The sequence below is a fragment of the Saccopteryx leptura genome, chromosome 3 (assembly GCF_036850995.1).
Source record: "Saccopteryx leptura isolate mSacLep1 chromosome 3, mSacLep1_pri_phased_curated, whole genome shotgun sequence".
Lineage (NCBI taxonomy): Eukaryota > Metazoa > Chordata > Mammalia > Chiroptera > Emballonuridae > Saccopteryx > Saccopteryx leptura.
This window is the reverse complement of record NC_089505.1, coordinates 183,657,905-183,676,369: the sequence shown is the minus strand read 5'-3', so window position 1 is coordinate 183,676,369 and position 18,465 is coordinate 183,657,905. Positions and strand designations below refer to the sequence as shown.

The 18,465-nt window shown below is 38.0% G+C and overlaps 1 protein-coding gene across 2 annotated transcripts; it reads left to right on the top strand.

Moving 5' to 3' along the window:
* Positions 1–1,722: 1,722 nt before the first annotated feature.
* On the top strand, positions 1,723–17,972 carry EEF1E1 (eukaryotic translation elongation factor 1 epsilon 1). 2 transcript variants are annotated; one of them, XR_010749915.1, is made up of 5 exons: positions 1,723–1,879; positions 6,343–6,543; positions 10,589–10,684; positions 17,186–17,401; positions 17,831–17,972. XR_010749915.1 is itself a non-coding variant. In XM_066372241.1 (4 exons), exons 1-4 carry the CDS (start codon positions 1,793–1,795, stop codon positions 17,324–17,326), a joined length of 525 nt encoding a protein of 174 aa, XP_066228338.1. In that variant the 5' UTR covers positions 1,723–1,792; the 3' UTR covers positions 17,327–17,820. The 2 variants fall into 2 exon arrangements, 1 of the variants encoding a protein (XP_066228338.1); XM_066372241.1 differs by lacking the exon at positions 17,831–17,972 and having other exon boundaries at positions 17,186–17,820.
* Positions 17,973–18,465: the final 493 nt, after the last annotated feature.

The following is an 18,465-nucleotide window of genomic DNA, read 5'->3' as shown; positions in this document are numbered from 1 at the left end:
TGAGACAGACCAGGGGTTTGCTCTTTCGGTTCCTGAAATTATCATTGCATAGGAGAGGCAGCCATGATGACAGAGTACTGAAGAAGCCAATTTGTGCAGAGTTTGTGCAGAGAGAAGGAGATGGGGAACAGAGGTGAATAAGGCTGGTTAGTTAGAAACTTTTGATTCTAGGAATACCCGGTGTAAAGCCAGTAGGCACGGCCACCATCACACCTGCCTGGCCCATGCAGGTTCGCGTTAGATTCAGACAGACGGTACTGAAACAATGGAGCCAAGAACTGGTGGGCCATCATCTTTAATCCTAGTTTGCATCCAGCGGGCAAGTAATACACACAGTGGGAAAACACTTTCCTTTCCATTCAGGGCTCCCAAAGCCACTGACTTATCTGAGTTTCCTAGAATCAAAGGTTTCTAGCTCACCAGCCTTATTCACCTCTGTTCCCCATCTCCTTCCTTCTCCCTGCACAAACTCTGCACAAACTGGCTTCTCACTCAGTACTCCACCATCTTGGCTGCTTCTCTTGGCCTCCTCCATGTGGCCTCTCTCTGCTTTCCTCTCCCCTCTCTCCTCTAATACTAATCTCAGGAACCAAGAGAGAGCAAGCTCCTGAACTGCCCCACTTTATAGTGTAGAAACCAAAACCTTTAATCCAATATACAAACAAGGAAGTCTCTGATACAAAGTCACTTATCTGAGGTATAATGGGATTCCTCATGAGAGTGCACCACCCCACATCAAAAAGGGTGGGAAAGGCTTAGTCTCAAAACCAAGCCCCAGGCTACAAGGATCCTGCCTGCCCATAGCCCGCCCCAACACACATTAATATAATCACGCCCATCCCAAGCAAGAAGGGCAACCAATACCATCACCTGGGTAATGGGCTTCCACGTGGGCAGCACCATCTTTAACAAAGTGAGCTTAATATATTTTATCTGCCCAACACTCAGATAAGTCAGTGGCTTTGGGAGCCCTGAATAGAAAGGGAAGTGTTTTCCTACTGTGTGTATTTCTCACCCCCTGGGTGCGAGCTAGGATTAAAAGTAATGGTTCACCAGTTCTTGGCTCCGTTGTTTCATTACCAGCTGTCTGAATCAAATGCGAACTTGCAGAGGCCAGCCGGCTGTAGTGGTGGCCTGGGATACTGGCTTTACAGTGTGCTTTGACCTGGGATGGAACCAGCAACCTCTGCACTTTGAGAGGATGCTCAAACAAACTGAGCTATCCCGCCAGAGCTAAATAATCTTTATATTTATATTCTATGCTACTATTGAGCTGTAGATTGACATACGAAAAGTTAGTTTTTCCATTTCAACATTAAAACACAATTTAAATCCCCATGAATAACACTATTTGTTGGAAACCCCTAATACTATATAATTAACTCCTTGCTATTCAACTCGTTCGTTCAAATTCAGATTCCTGAACCAAAAAAAGGTAAGTTTCGGTTCCAATTACCGGTATGTATAAAAGTGTTAGCAAGCTACATCAGTTAACCAGTTAATTCTGGCAGTCTAGCAAGAGCCTCCCGTTTGGAAGTTGGCAGATTCAGCTTCTTGCAGCAGCAAAAGCCCAGCACTGACTGCACATGGGGGACTCCACGACCCGGGAACATCGCACTGTGCTGCACCACTCCACTGGTCTCACAACGCGCCCTTTCCCTCCCCTTGGCCCCGCCTCCAGCGCGCAGCGCCGTCCACGCCTCCTTTCAGCCAATAGCCAGCCTTCCCACCCCGCCAATGCAGGAGCTCCTTGCCGTCCTGTTCTGCCCCTGCCGGGAGCTCTGGCCGAAAGATGGCGGCGGCCGCTGAGTTGGCGCTGCTGGAGAAGTCTCTGGAGCTAAGCGAAGGGAACAAATACAGCGCTCCGGGAGAGCGCCAGGTGAGAAGCGGAGGCGGTGCGGAGGGGAAGAGTGGGTGTGAGCGGAACCTGCTGAGCCCAGGTAGGACGGGCTGGCCGGCAGAAGCAGCCCGGGAGACGGCGCGGCCCCTCATTTCCCCACGTGTCTGCGTAGCGGGGCAGGCGGGCTGGCGCCTTTCGGCCGTTTCCTGCTCCCCGAACCCCACGGAAAGGGGGAGGGAACCTGCTACGTTCGGGCTCGGCCCCAACGTTTCCTGGTATGATCGCATACTGGGAAAGCGAAGAGATTCCGAAGACTCCGCGGGTACACCAACCTGGAGGTCCTGTGTTCGTATTCAGTGACAGCAGTTACTATAAGAATACCTTTCATTCATTGTGAGACAACTACTTTAGAAAGGTAACAGGGGCCTGAGGAATACAGCAGTGACAGCTGAAGCTGCCCTCAGGAAGCTTGCTTTTTTAGCTGGGTGGGCAAACATTACAGCTGTTTTCATCACAATGCTGAATGGTGCTACAGTAAGCTAGCTGGTTTAGAGAACACAATGGTGTTGGCCCAATCCGGAAGATTCATGGAAAGCTTTTCTAAGGCGTTATGTATCGATTTCTTTGTGCGGCGGGCAGAGAATTAGGGGGGAAAGTTAAAATGTATGAGATTGGTAAGGTATAAGGACTCAGATTTCTCAAGGCATTGAAGGACATTTGTATTCTATCAATGTTTGCTGTGGAGGTAATGTATTTGACGAGGAGAGTATATGACAACTTTGGAGGTACAGTCTGCATTGCTTAATGGCAGGGATACCTTCTGAGAAATGCCTGGTTAGGCCATTTTATCCTTGTGAGAACATCACAGAGTGACCCACAAACCTAGATTTATTTGTAGCCTACTCCCTACACACCTGAGTTACATGGTATGGCCTATTGCCACTACGCTACAAACCTGTGCAGCATGTAACTACAGAGTACTGGAGGCAATTGAAACACAATGATAAATATTTGTCTCCTTAAACATAGAAAAGGTACAGGAAAGATGTGGGATAAAAGATAAGAAATGGTACCTCTGTATAATGACACTGCTGTTCATGACTGGAGCTTGCAGGACTGGAAGTTCTCTTCGAGGTAGTGGGGAGTAAAGGTGAACCCAGGAGGTCACACACTGGATGTACACTTAGGTGACATTAGATTTATAAAGAATTTTCTTTAATAATAAATTCATCTTAGGTTTCTGTAATTTTTTACTTTCTAAAACTTAAAGTTTTAAAAACTTTTTGACTCATAATAACACTTAGCTTAAAACACATATTTGTACAACTTCCAAAAATTTTTTATCCCTTTTTCTATAAGATTTTTTTAATTTTTAACTTTTTAAACATTTTTGTTAAAAACTAAATTACTGACACACACATTAGTCCAGGCCTACACAGGATCGGGAGCATCACTGTCACTGTCTCCACCTCCACATCTTGTCTCACTGGAAGGTCTTCAGGGCATCACATGTGTAGAGCTCTCATCTCCTGTGATAACAGCGCCTCAGGCTCTTAAGAAAGTGCCACTCCCTTTAGAAATATGTCCAGGGTTGTTTGCTTGGTTTGTTTCTTTATTTCATAATAAATTTGCTTGGAAACAGATAAAGGACCATAAACAGTCCTCTCTATTAGTGATACCTGTGATGTCGCTAGCAATAGGAATTTTTTAGCTCCATATTGTTTTGTGGGACCACTGTTGCGTACACCAGACATCATCACAGGGCATATGACTATATACATTTTTTGCCTTCCTGAGATTTCTTTCCAGATGTCATTTATTTTTTGTTCTTACATTTTCTGTTCTTCATTTGGCCCATGTTAAAATTTTGTCTTAACAAATATACACCCCATATAGGTGGGATATAAAACTGAAACTTACAGACACAGATAAAAGTGAAATGGACAATATACGGTGACAGAAAAATGCTCTGACTTTGGGTGATGGGCACACAACACAATCAACAGTTCAAATGCTATAGAAATGTTCACCTGAAACCTATGTACTCTTATTGATCAATGTCACCACATTAAATTTAATTTCTAAATTAAAAAAAAGATATTTAAAAATGTACAATATGATTTAATATATGTATAAATTATGAAAAAATTTCCCCAATTGAATTAGTTTACTCATCTATTATTTTACATATTTACCTTTTGGAGGGGCTGAGAACATTTAAGTTTTTTTCTTTTAGCAATTTCACTTATACAGTGTTATCAACTTAAGTGTAACAGACACCACATTATCAAACATATTATTATTTGACATCCTAAGCCCTATTTCTGTAGGTAAAGAAGGAGAATATAAGTTTTCCAAGATAATTTTGAATAATGATATCTTATGACAGTGAAATATATTACATTAACTTTGTGATAAGAACACAGAAGGACAACAAAATGAATAGAAAAAACTCATGGATACAGACAACAATGTGGTGACTCCGGGGGTGGGGGAGGTGGAGGAGGGTAGAGGGGGGATAAATGGTGATGGACAAAGACTTGACTTGGGAGGGTGAATACACAATGCAGTGTACAGAGATGTATTGCAGAAGTGAGCACCTGAAACCTGTATAATTATGTAAACTGGTGTCACCCCAATAAATTTAATTTTTAAAAGATCTTGTCTTAAAAGCAACATATTGTAGTTTTTACATGTAAATTATATTGAAATCTAGAAAGGATCCACAACTTGCTTAAGATAGCCCAGTGATTGGTAGCAGGGTAGGGCATTTGAGCCAAAGTGACCTGCATTTGCTTTTTCCTCTGGCCTCGTGCTGATTCCGTCCCTTCAACCACTATTCCCTAGTTTGATTTCTGTTTTATAGGGAACATTGCAAAGGGGTGAGTCTTGCCTTTAGGGGATTTTATTGTCTAGTATGAAGCTGTCACTGGCAGCTAATTTAAGGCAGAACAAGAATGTTTACTAAATGGAGGTAAGCATTGTTGAGTATGGATGAGAAAGTTAATTCTTACTATAAGAATGGGTTTGTAAACTTCACAGAAAAATCTATTTAAATTGTGAAAGACCAATAAGTTATGACCATTGAGAAGTCTGGGGCAAAAGTAGAGCAGTATAATGAGTGATACAATGCAAAGTAAACCCAAAATTATAGTTTGAGGCCCAATTGTGAGGGCTTTGCAGTTCGGAATATGGTTTCTTTTTGTTTTTCATTTTTGTAGCAGAAGACAGCTATTGAAACTTCTATTTTTGTGTTTGAGGACTGGATGAGGATATGTAATAAGATGCAGTCATTTCTTTTTAAGACAACTGACAGTAGTAAGCCAGCAATTAGGCATTCTTGCAACATTACCAATAATAAACAACTGAAAACATTTCAGAGATCCAGCTCTAGGGGAATGGTTCATTAAATTATCAGCACATTGGAATATTACTTCTGTAGTCATTAAAAGTGTATTCATTGAAAACTGTGGAACCCTAAGATGAATGAGAAAATAATCTGTGTCCCATGATTGCAGCTGTGTAAGAGTTCTATCTTTAGGCTGTGTAAAGAAAAGAGGATGGACTTAGGAGCCAGCTATATTTTATTCAAACCTGATTCTGCCATTACAGACCTGGTGACCTTGGTTCTTTATTGGTAAAACGAGGACAAGATTATTTACCTATCTTAGAAGATATAATGATTAGATGACCATTTGTATTGCTGTTATAATAGGGGAAACATGAAAACTAGGATAATCTTTCAGATGGTTACCTGAAACCCATACTTTATTACCAGTTGCCCAAATTATATTTGCAGTGTGGTTTTTTAATATGAAATATGAGTCCAGAGTTAGAGTGACTCCAGAATTGCTTAATATGCAGTCCATGACAACCAAGTCACCATCACAGCCCATACCTAGTTAATAAGATAGATAATTATATCAGCTTATATAACACTAACACCAGCATAGATCCCATTTAGATTTCCTTTTATTTGGTTCAGATTTCACATTTCTATCGTCTTTTGTTTCTTTCCTGTGACCAATCAAAAGTGCACCATGACTTTACGGATACACTGTATATTAACATGAACTCAGTGTCACTATAATGTCCTTGTTTTTGTTATTACAGAAGTTGGGTTTATTTAAGCATGTTCACTGTTCTAAAATAAAATAGGGTGTGGGTAAACTTGATCAAAATTAATGCAGTGTTATAAGGACTTACATTTTCTCTTTTTGTACATACATGGTTATAAATTACATAGAACTATTATACTGATTTTTGCAATGTTATTACCAATTTCAGCATCAGCATCTGTTATCAAATGTATATTATATAATTGCTATTTTCCTGACTTTCATTTACATAATTTAGTACATAATTTAGTATCTGAAAGTAAAATCTTAGACTATTTGAAAAACAGTTGAGGAATTTAGCAATTACTTAGAATTGCAGTGGTGCTAGTATTTGTTTTTGAAATTACCTGAAGAACCCTTTTTTTTTTTTTTTTTTTTTTAAAGATTCCAGTTCTTCAAACAAACAATGGTCCAAGTCTAACCGGATTGACTACTATAGCGACTCATCTGGTCAAGCAAGCCAAGAAAGAATACTTGCTTGGGAGCACAGCAGAAGAAAAAGCAATAGTTCAGCAGTGGTTAGAGTACAGAGTAACGCGAGTAGATGGAAACTCCACTAAAGATGATATCCGTATTCTGTTGAAGGTATTGTGACTTCTGCTTACAGGCTGAAATAAGTGAACTATTAATACAGGAATCTCTTCTCTGAGATTCAGTAGCTAAATAGCTATTGACCTTCTTGTTTCCTTCTGCCTAGGGGTAGTTGTACTTGTTATTGCTTTTACCTGAACAGACTGCCAGCCTGCCCCCTTCAGAGAAGCGCCCATCTGCTTCTCCACCCTTCCCCTCTCCTCTCTCTCTCTTTCTTCCCCTCCCGCAGCCAAGGCTCCATTGGAGCAAAGTTGGCTGAGGCGCTGAAGATGGTTCCATGGCCTCTGCCTCAGGCACTAGAATGGCTCTATTTGCAATGGAGCAATGCCCCAGATGGGCAGAGCATCGTCCCCTAGTGGGCTTTCTGGGTGGATTCTGGTCAGGCTCATGTGGGAGTCTGTCTCTCTACCTCCCTGCTTTTCACTTCAGAAAATACCAAAAAAAAAAAAAAAGTTTAAGATTCTAACCTTAAGAATCTGTATAACTAAAACGTAGATATAGATTCTGTTTTAAGAATATATACATATACACTATAGCCTGACCTAGGCGGTGACGCAGTGGATAGAACATCAGACTGGGATGCAGGGGGCCCCAAGGTTCGAAACCCCAAGGTCCGACTTAAGTGCGGGCTCATTCCTTTTGAGCACAGCTCACCAGCTTGAACCCAAGGTCACTGGTTTGAGCAAGGGGTCACTCGGTCTGCTGTAGTCCCCTGGTCAAGGCACATATGAGAGAGCAATCAGTGAACAACTAAGGGGCTGCAACAAAGAATTGATGCTTCTCATCTCTCTCCTGTCTCTCTGTCCCTCTGTCTGTCTCTCTGTCACAAAAAATGAAAGAATATATACACTATATATTAAGGACTGTTATTAAAATGCTTATTTTAAAATGCTTCTTTAAATTAAATGAAGATACCTTTATTTTCATACTTTATCAAAGTTATTTCATTTAAATATGTTTGGAGAAAAACTATCTCCATTCAATTGATTACTAGAATTTAAGTGGTAGTTCTAATATATTTTACCCTTCCTACCCAAATTTTACTTTCATTCTTCTGAATTTATCTCCTCATTTATGTCCACATTCCTTTGTGCCCTCATTTATATCACCTCTAATAATCCATATCCTTAAACTTTGAAAATCACTGTCTTTAAATAAAGGCATAGGCAAACTTAGAAAGATTAAGTTCAACTCCACGAGCATTTACTGATTTGTGATCTACCACGTAGCAGGTATTTGGAATGTGATTTAAGAAAACAAAATGCTGTCTCTACTGTTTAAGAATTTTTCCAGGCCTGACCAGGATAGAGCGTCAGACTGGGATGCGGAGGATCCAGGTTCAAGACCCCGAGGTCACCAGCTTGAGCACGGGCTCATCTGGTTTGAACAAAGCTCACCAGCTTGGACCCAAGGTCACTGGCTCGAGCAAGAAGTCACTCGGTCTGCTGTAGCCCCCCGGTCAAGGCATATATGAGAAAGCAATCAATGAACAACTAAGGTGTCACAACGAAGAATTGAAGCTTCTCATCTCTCTCCCTTCCTGTCTGTCTGTCCCTCTGTCTGACTCTGTCACAAAAAAAAAAAAAAGAATTTTTCCAGAATTAATGCTATTGACAACTGTGCAGTGCTTTATAACTAGTCTTTAGAGAAGCCTGTGAGAATATCTGATAATACTTCATATAACCTATGTATAAACCTTTTTTTAAAGGTTAAACAAATATTTTGTCTTATTTAATTTAAAGGTAATTTAATATAAATTCCTGTGCTGTTAAATTATATGTTAAATTTGAGAGGGACCAAAAGTATTCATATAATATTTTTATCCAGATTTTTATCTTTTCTCAGGAACTTAATTGATTTGTTCATGCTGGTCTGTCAGACAATATGTCAAATTTAAATTAGGGCCTTTTAAATATTTTTATATCACTTTTTTAACATGTTCTTTAAATATTTTTTTCTTCAGAAGTACCTAGTGGCTATTTAGGAAGTTCAATAGTTAGCATTTTTTTTTTGTAATGATTTTAAAGGAACTAACTTTGTATATATTTAAAATAATCTTTTAAAAATTGATGGTAATTAGAGAACAAATGACAGGACTTTTTGTAGCCTTATATGGTGTTTAAAACTAGAGTCTTTAAGATGTTAGAAAAACTAGATACTACCCAATTATAAAAGAATGAAGTTGGACCCCTACTTTGCATGGTATTTAATTCAAAATGGGAAAGTCCTAAGCATAGACCTAAAACTATATATAAAACTCTTAGAAGGAAACGAGAAAAAAATCACATCATTTGATTTGACAGTGATTTATTGGATATGATACCAAAAACATAGGCAACAATAGCAAACATTTTAGACTATATCAAAATTTAAAACTTGTTCATCACCAGACACAATTGACAGAATGAAGATGCAGCCCATGGAATGGAAGAAAATATTTACAAATTACATATCTGAGAAAGGGTTAATATCCAGAATACATACTGCTCACAAAAATTAGGGGATATTTCAAAATGAATATGAAGCTATAAAATACTCCCCAATTTTTTGAGCAGTATATAAAGAGCTCCTAAACTCAACCAAGAAAAATCTAAGAATCCAACTGAAAATGAACAAAGGACCTGGGTAGACATTCAGAAGATATGCAAAGCTAATAAGTATATTAAAAGATGCTCAGCATTAATAATCATTAGGTAAATATCAATCAAAATCACAATGAGATAATCACCTCACCTCTATTAGGTTTGCTACTACCAAAGAAACAGAAAATAACAATGTTGATGAGAAATGGGAAACCCTGTGCTTTCATGGGAATGTAAAAAGGTAAAGCTGCTGTGAAAAAAGTATAGTGATTCCTCAGAAGATTAAAAATGGAATCACCATATGATCCAGTAATTGCACTTACAAATATATACCCAAACTGGGTCTCAAACAGGTGTGTGTACACCCAATGGTTATAGCAATATTATTCACAATAGCTGCTGAGTTGTGGAAAGTACCCAAGTGTCCATTGACAGGTGAGTGAATAAATAAAATGTGGTATATACGTATACAATGCAATATTTTCTAGCGTGAAAAGAAAGGGAATTCTGATACATGCTACAATATGGGTGAACCTTAAAGAAAATATTATGGTAAGTGAAATAAGTTAGTTACATATGACTAATACTCTTAGGATTCCATATATATACAGTATCCAAAGTGGTCAAATTCATAGACACAGCAGAGTGGTAGTTGCCAGGGCCTGGGGTGAGAGGGAAATGGGGAGTTGTTGAATAGAGTTTTAGTTTTACAAGATGAAAAAATTCTGAAACTGGTTGCACAACAGTGTAAATACCCATAACACTTACTGAATTATATAATTAAAAAAATGGTTAAAATGTGCCTGACTTGCGGTGGCGCAGTAGATAAAGCATAGAGCTGGAATGCTGAGGTCGCCAGTTCAAAACCCCAGGCTTGCCTGGTCAAGGCACATATGGGAGTTGATGCTTCTTGCTCCTCCCCCCTTCTCTCTCTCTCTCTGTCTCTACTCTCTCTAAAAATGAATAAATAAAATTTTTAAAAAATGGTTAAAATGGTAAATCTTATGTTACAGGTATTGTAGCACAATTAAAAATTTAAAAATGTACATATATAATAGGGCAACAAACCAATAAATTATAATTCTCTTAAGAGTTAAATATTGTTGAGGAGCTTTTTATGTTTTAATGGAAAAAATAAATCTCACATGAGCATGATTTATAAAATGTTTTCTCCCCCCAAAAAATTGAGAATCTGAAATGATCGCTTTGAATATAATTTTTAATGTTTTCTTATTTCTTTAAAATAAGACTAATGATGTTTGCCCTATTTTTTAAAATGAGATGACTAGTATATGACTTGTAATTTTGAATGAATCTATTAATGTCAAAGACAATTTATTAAACTAGATGTCAGTGTTCAGTTTCCTAATAGCCTTCTAAATGTTTTAAAGTCAAATGATAATGGTAGTTAACTTTAGTATTACTGTCTTTTAAATAAATTTTTGTTTTTTTTCTAGGATCTTAATTCATATCTTGAAGATAAAGTCTACCTTACAGGATACAACTTTACCTTAGCAGATATCCTGTTATACTATGGCCTCCATCGCTTCATTGTAAGTATTTGAATAGTTACTGTTTTGCATTGTTTTTTTCTGTAATGTTCAGATGATTTATTTGTCTTGAATTTAAATCAAGTTTCAGTTTTCAGTTTATCAAGTAAAAATGAAAGGAGCGATTTTTATACAGGTACCTTATGCAAATATATGTAAATATTCCTTCTGTGTGCACATCACACATAGTTGCTTCCTATTCCTTGATCTGCTGGATTCCTGTCATTCTGCTCTTCTTGCAACTGCTTCTCTTGCCACCCTTTGGACTTGATTGTCATCATCACTTGGATCCCACCTCTCCATCTTCATTCTAGTACCTCATCTTCTCCTTAGCTCTTAATCTCTTACTCCCTAAGCCCCATCATTATCTAAAGTAACCCCTTCCCTTTTTTCTAACCTACATACTTTCTCCCCCATCCAACCTAGATTCCCTTTAGTGTAATTTCAACTTCATCCTTTTATTGTGGTATCTTCATTTTCTTTGTTCTGCTGTACAGAATATTCAGCACCCTTTCCTGTAAATCCCCGACTCTTGGTTAGTCTAAATAAATGCGTTCAATGCTATGTCTAGGCTGAGTTCTGTTGGAGATGTTACAACACTGAAGATTGGCACCACAGTAAATTTACACTTTTCAACTTCAGCTGGGCCACACTGATCAGCTCTTTTACTCCTCCTGGGAACAATTCCAGACTTTTAGCACTTTGCTCAAGCTTCACTTTTCTGTCTCCCCCTTTATCTTCAGTCATTATCACAGAGCCTTCTTCCTTTATTCAGCCAGAAAATGGAGGCTAGACTTTGAACACACTCACCTTCCAGCCCTGCCTATGTCTTGTCTCCTCCTTCATCTTGTCTCCTTCTTGGGGCCTCAGAGAGAATCAGCTTGCTTTTTCCTAAGCTGATCCATTCCTCTGGTGTCTTACCTCACTTCCCCCTCTACCTTCTGCCCCCTTTCTGGATCTTGTCCCAAACTTTATATTCTTTTTTTCTCATATCTTCAATGTTTGTATCTCTGGTCAGTCTCTTTAAATTGTTTTTATCTTAAGTTTATTTACAAATAATTATTTGGCACTAACTATAAAGGCACTGTTCTGTATGCTTTATAAATGTTAACTCATTACATCCTTTAACAGCCATGTGAGGCGAGTACTATTATCTCCATTTTACAGACAAAGTAGCTGAAGCATAGAGAGGTGAGATGTCTTCTTTGAGATCACCTGAGTAACTGGCAAAACCATGTCTGAAAACCAGGCAGTTTGGCGCAGAGTTTGTAATTTCTTACATCTCTCTCCCTGAAATCTTCCAACACCCATATCCCCCTTGTGGAAAAAAAAAGGAGTTCTCCATTTTTCTGTATTCTGTACCTCACACATTCAATCAATGAGGTCTTTTTTGCACCTTGTGTCTTGTGGCATTACTTAATTTTGAAGTTAATATTAGAGAATTGTCATCTGTAATCCTGCGCGCAATACCTCTCAGCAGGCTAATGAATGACCCTCTCAAGGTCTGGCTTCATTGAGCATCAAGCTGTTGTTAAACAGGAGAACATTTCTCTCCTCTAATTTAAAAAAAGAAAAAAGGATGAAAATGAAGTATAACTCTTGCAAACCAAGTGTATGCCGGTATTTTCATTTTTCTGTCCCCTGGCTTATGCAGGTCATGCTACTGCAGAGAATACTCTGAGAAGGAGGGAGCTTGTGTGGAATTTCTTTGCCAGCAGAGTAAACAAGGTCGTAATTCCATAATGCAAAATATAACAGCCGTAAAGTTAAATGATGATACCTGATGCCTTCCAGGATGTTTGGTTTTCAAGCAGCTTGGAACTGTTTCATTCAATGGTACATGTTAAAACTAGGGTTACATTAACAATATTTAATTACCTGTAGCTATTTATAGTTCCTAATTTGAGATGTATATCCTCTTTATATGTAGTGAGTAGGATGTTATGATTAAGGATATTATGCTTATCTTTTTAAAAAACATAACTGAGTGGAATACTATGTAAGTTAACTATCCTCTTGGCTTCATAAAGTGAGTTTATAGCCAAAGCATCTCTTCTACCTTGGTCCAAGTTCAGGCAAAGTACATGGGAGAAATAAATACTTTATCAAGGAACAGGCCTTGCAGACTAAATGTTACAGAACTGTACTGTGGTTTTAAATGACATCCCTGTTGAGTTTGGTGTAAAACTACCCAGATGAGAAAGAAATGATTACTAGGTATTAAATTCAAGCACAGTAGATATGAACTTCTGATTGGCTACCTGCTCATATTTATCAGACAGTTTCCCATGCTCTGTTTACTTTGGTATATTTATGTTTGCCCTCATTTTTCATTTATTTGTTCATGTTATTAAATACTTAAAATGTAATCAGTGCAATATACAAAGCAGCAGTCATGGAATCTTCAAGTCATTAAATAATCCTGCTGTATTTTATTTCAGTGTAAGCCCAATTTTAGTTGTGGCCAACATACTCTAATTGTAAGATCTGGTCTATCTAAATCAGGAGTCTCAAACTCAACTCAGCATGTGGGCCGCAGAGCAAGATCACAGCCGATTGGCGGGCCGCACTAGGTCTACAAAAGGCAACTGTTACGCAACACTTTTCTCACTGCAGTTGAAAACAAAAAAAAAATCATTACAACAAGCACAATCGTACATGCAGTTTACTCAGTGTCACAAAATGACCAGAAACTGTAGTTCGCATCACAACTGCTGTTTAACTAAGCTAATATCTAGCTAGGATGCTAGAGAAATGAAAAATACAAGTAGGCCCCTAGGCTTACTTAATTTTATCCAAAATATTTTGAACTTCGTGGATTAGTCTGCGGGCCGCACAAAATTGTTCGGTGAGCCGCATGCGGCCCGTGGGCCGCGAGTTTGAGACCCCTGATCTAAATTAAATTCCCTTTGAGGAATATTATGTTGTTCTTCCTTTGATACACTGCCAGTTAGTGTGGCTGTTTATTATCACACCAGTGACTCATTGCTTTCTTAAACTGATTTCACTAGTAGATAGCAGTCCGTATGAACAGACTGTTACTCAAGATTATTAAAATCCTTCGTAACATTATGTGCTGCTTGAGTATCAGATTGTTATCAACTGAAATCTGTTTGTTTGAAGTTCAGAACACAGATGGAGATATGTCATTCTTTTAGGAAGAAAGGAAAAATGGAAAGAAATAGCTGTAGAGCTGGCCAGGATGGCTGGCCAGGATGGCTGGCCAGAGAGCATATCCCAGAGGCAGCGTGGTGCCAGTAGTAAGGGTAGCAGACCAGCATTTCATCATTCTCTGGAATAGATCCCTTCAAGTATTTCTCACATGTCTTCGTGGAAAAGTAGTGACTCAGAATATTATCTGTTTGGCTTTAAAGTTCAAACTAGTTATTGAGTGCCAATAGATATAAAAAAGGAATGGTTAAGTAGACACTGGCATGTAGACCAGTAAGAAGCAGGAAGTAGTAACTAGAACAATTGCATTGTGTTTCCTGTCATACAAAGGAGGGGAGGGGAGCCAAACTAGTCTACTAAAAGGGATGAAGGAAAACCAATGTTAATCCATATGATCCCATCCAGAAAGCTTGATGCGGAGAAAACTCTTGTTGTTTACTGTAAATTCAGAAATAGATTGTCTACCAAAAAGTAGCAAAGTTAACAAATAGAGGTCAGTCATAATTTTCTTAGACTCAAGGGACAAGTCCAAAGTTGAAACTAAAGGAAGGTTAAGTGGTGACTTGATCATTTTGGAAAAGCTTTGTGTATTTCTAGCCAAGTTTTCTGAGGGCAAATGAACAACTTTGCATTTTCTAAAACAGATCATCTAGTTAAAAATTATTTAATAAATTATTAAATAAATAATAAATTGGGAAATGTTAGGCAAAGTTTAAAAAGGTCTTGGAATGAAATTTTTTTATACTGTGGGTCTGTTATAATTCTTACACTAGAGACTTTAAATTTGAAAATTTTGAGTTGAAGAATATTGATTCTTCTGTGTGTCATATTTTGTTGTAATTTTAAATAAAAAGCCTGGAAGCAGCATATGCTCATCCTCTAATAAAAAACACTGTTCTGAAATGTGAATAGGAAGTATGCATTGCTCTTTTACCCTGTTTCAAAATCTGAGTGAGCAACTTTTTTTTTTTTCCGTGAGAAGTAAGGAGGCAGAGAAACAGACTTCCACATGCACCCTGACCAGGATCCACTGAGCAGCCCACTACGAGGCGATGCTCTGCCCTTCTGGGGCCGTTGCTCAGCAACTAAGTTATTTAAGTACCTAGATGAGGCCATGGAGCCATCCTCAGTGCCTGGAGCCAACTTGCTCCAACCGAGCCATGGCTGTAAGAGGCGAAGAAAGAGACAGAGAAAGAGAAGGGAGAGGGAGAGGGGTGGAGAAGCAGATGGTTGCCTCTCCTGTGTGCCCTGGCCAGGAATTGAACCTGGGACATCCACACACTGGGCTGATGCTGTACCACTGAGCCAACCGGCCAGGGCCCTGAGTGAGCAACTTAAACGTAGATCAGACAAACATCAGCACTCTAGTGTTTGGAAATGTCTTCTTTGCAGTGCGTTTTAGTTTATTCTGAAAAATAATAGCTCACAAAATGGCTGGATGGAGACATTTTAAAAGAGAGTTCTGGAGAGTAAATTGCAAAAGAGTGGGCAGATTCAAATGATCATGAGATGAAGCTGCAGTAAAACTTGTTTTTCTGTTTGCTTTAACTACTACTAAAGAGATTTGCTGAAGTGGTTTTGAATTTTATTTATTTATTTTAGTGAACTCACCCCCATTTTCTATCAGATTTGCAGCTATGTTAACTAGTGGTTGAGCTTTTTTTAAAAATCTATATTTTCTTTTGATATCAGTGGTGGATTTCACATATGGTAAAGATTTAAAAAAAGAACCAAAAAGCTCTTTTATAAAATATGTTTTACTTTTAGAAATGTAGACTGATGTTTAGTTTATTCCACAATAATAGTTTAAGTGCCTCCTGTGTATGCCCATCAGACAGGAATAACAATTCTTTACGTGTGAAACCATGAATTCTCATTTAATAAAAAGTCTGTTTTGCATAAAAAAGACATTCTTGACCAATTTTTTGACAAATATGTTAATTTTTTTTCATCTCCGTGCTATAGACTTATTTTGTAGGTGGAACACTTATAGTCGCATCTGTCTGTTAAGTAGGTGCAACCTGACATCCCCTTAAACAAGATGAGTATATTTTATAATTTACTATAGCAGCTCGTATGTGCTTAAACCCAAAACTTAAATTTTTATGCAGAACCAATGAGACCATCACTGCTAATAATTTAAGCAAACATGGCCAACAGAAGTAGTTGAGACCACCAAAGATAATGTTAAAAGATCAAATATGTACGGAAATAGTAGTATCCTGATATCATGAAGGCGAAAAGGAAGGCAGGATAACTTGCTTCAGGTCTTCGTTTTAAATTGACTCGTAGTAAATATAAAATGACTATAGGAGAGCACTTAAATACTTATTGAGAAAATACTGTATGTCTACCTTTTTATTGTTTATCTTGCAATATCCACTAAATAAATATTGAATTAACAACTGGAAAAGGAACTGGGCTGCTTTTCACGGGTCACGGTTGTGAGTTACTGTCTTCTGGCTTTCTCTTTCCCTGCCAGCTCTTCATGGTTCCAATCTAAGATTTGTCTTTCAGAGAAAAGTCTTTGGATTTTGAGCCCAGTGAAATGATTGGCACCAACTGCTTTTACTGGAGCTTTCTCCAGTCAGATCTCTGGGCATTCTTGTATCTTGATAGTAAATTCTGTGAAGTGTTACATCTATTGAAGATAGAGTCCAGCTTTATTGCACAGAATTTAAGTCTATTGTTCACCTGAGGCATTTGCCGCTGGAAATAGCCCTTTATGTACTAAGCAATAATCACTTAAAATTAAAAGGGTCATTGTCTTTTTGAGTGGAGTTTTTCCCCAGAGTTCAATAGAAAGGAAGCAGTAGTCCACACACACACACACACACACACACACACACACACACACACACACACCGGCCATCTATAAATAGCTGTACATACATATGTATGTATAAGAGTTTACAAAGTATTCCCTTAAGTATTTTAGAGGCCAATAAACCTTTCTTTTTTTAGGTTTGCTGGAAGATATTAGAGTAAGAACCATATCTTACTGTTTTGGAAGCTATTCTCTTACTCCTGTTTTCTTTTCCAATAAAGTAAAAAACGAACTCTTTGGGCATCCAGATCCTGGGTTAATGTAAAACTGACATTTGTTAAAAATGCCAGATTTCCCTAGAAAGCACACCTGGTTTTGAACTGAACATAAAAGCCTTAAATAAATCGGTAGCTCTTCCAAGTGGCTGAAATTTTTCACTCTTATCTGAACATGTTGGCTTTGAGAACTAGGTTTTTTCTTCCCCAATATCTATCTCCCACTCCAATGATATTAATAGCTGTGCTTATGTAATGTCTGTGTTGTTTGTGTTTTTAATCTCTACTTAGGTTGACCTAACAGTTCAAGAAAAGGAGAAATATCTTAATTTGTCTCGCTGGTTTTGCCACATTCAGCATCATCCAGGCATCAGGCAACAACTGTCTACTGTCGTGTTCATCAAGAACAGACTGTATACTAATTCCCACTAGAAGCTACCCATGCCATACAGAAGAGTGATTACAAATATTTTAAATGGAAAGCGTATTCTGGACCAGAGGACTAATGTAAATTCATATGCAGTTATTCTTTACTTGCTGAAGTTGATAGAATTTTTGAAGTATAAACTTGTGTCTGAATGTTTTGTTTAGTTGAAATTTTGCAATTTTTTAATTCAGCTGCTGTCAAAACGAGATAAGATCAGGTTATAAAATATAAAATATTTTAATAAAAGTTGTGAATCGGTGGCTTATTTAAAAAAAAAAAAACAGTCCTTTTAATGGTCGCCCTATTTGGCTATTTATTGTCCTTGTTTTCATGTTTTTAAATTCATTTTTCCCTTGTGAATATTTATAGTAGTTTGTATTAAGATCTATAGTAATATGTGCCAAGGATAGGGAAAGGGATGACAGATGTATTTGTTTTCAGATATTTATGTGAACCAGTAAATGTGACTTAAAAGAATCTTTTTTTGTTTGTTTCTTTCTTTCCTGTAGTCAGTATTCATTGAAGTGAATCTAACTACTGCATTGCCTAGATCAGGGGTTGGGAACCTATGGCTCGCGAGCCAGATGTGGCTCTTTTGATGGCTGCATCTGGCTTGAAGACAAATCTTTAATAAAAGAAATAATGTTAAAAATATAAAACATTCTCATGTATTACAATCCATTTATTTCCTACCGTTCATTCATGGTTGTGGGTGGCTGGAGCCAATCACAGCTGTCCTCCGGGACAACACCAGAGTTTTATTGGATAATGCGTAATGTACATGGGTTGTTGTGAGGTCAGGAAGTAAACTTGCCTCCTTTTAATCAAGTAGTCAGCTAGCTAATTGCAGAAACCCTTTTGACAAAGAAGGTGGCTAAAAGAAAAAAAGATGAGGAGTATTGTACTTTTCAGCAGGAATGGATAGAGGAATTTGCCTTTGTGGAGAAGAGCAGGTTCTACAGTGTGTCTAATATGCAATGATAAAATTGCATTAATGAAATGGTCAAATATAAAAAGCTGCACTTCGACACACACCGTACTACGTTTGCATTGAAATATCCAGCGGGGGCCAGCAGGAATAAAGTGTGTCAAGAGCTACTGTGCAGAGTGCAAGCTAGTCAGCAGCAACTCCGTGTTTGGACCC

Bases quoted from the DNA above. Each gene is read 5' to 3' on its own strand.
- EEF1E1 (XM_066372241.1), top strand. From the start codon at position 1,793: ATGGCGGCGGCCGCTGAGTTGGCGCTGCTGGAGAAGTCTCTGGAGCTA. The intron at 1,880-6,342 runs GTGAGAAGCGGA...TTTTTTTTAAAG, and splicing joins GCGCTCCGGGAGAGCGCCAG to ATTCCAGTTCTTCAAACAAA. The intron at 10,685-17,185 runs GTAAGTATTTGA...ATCTCTACTTAG, and splicing joins ATGGCCTCCATCGCTTCATT to GTTGACCTAACAGTTCAAGA.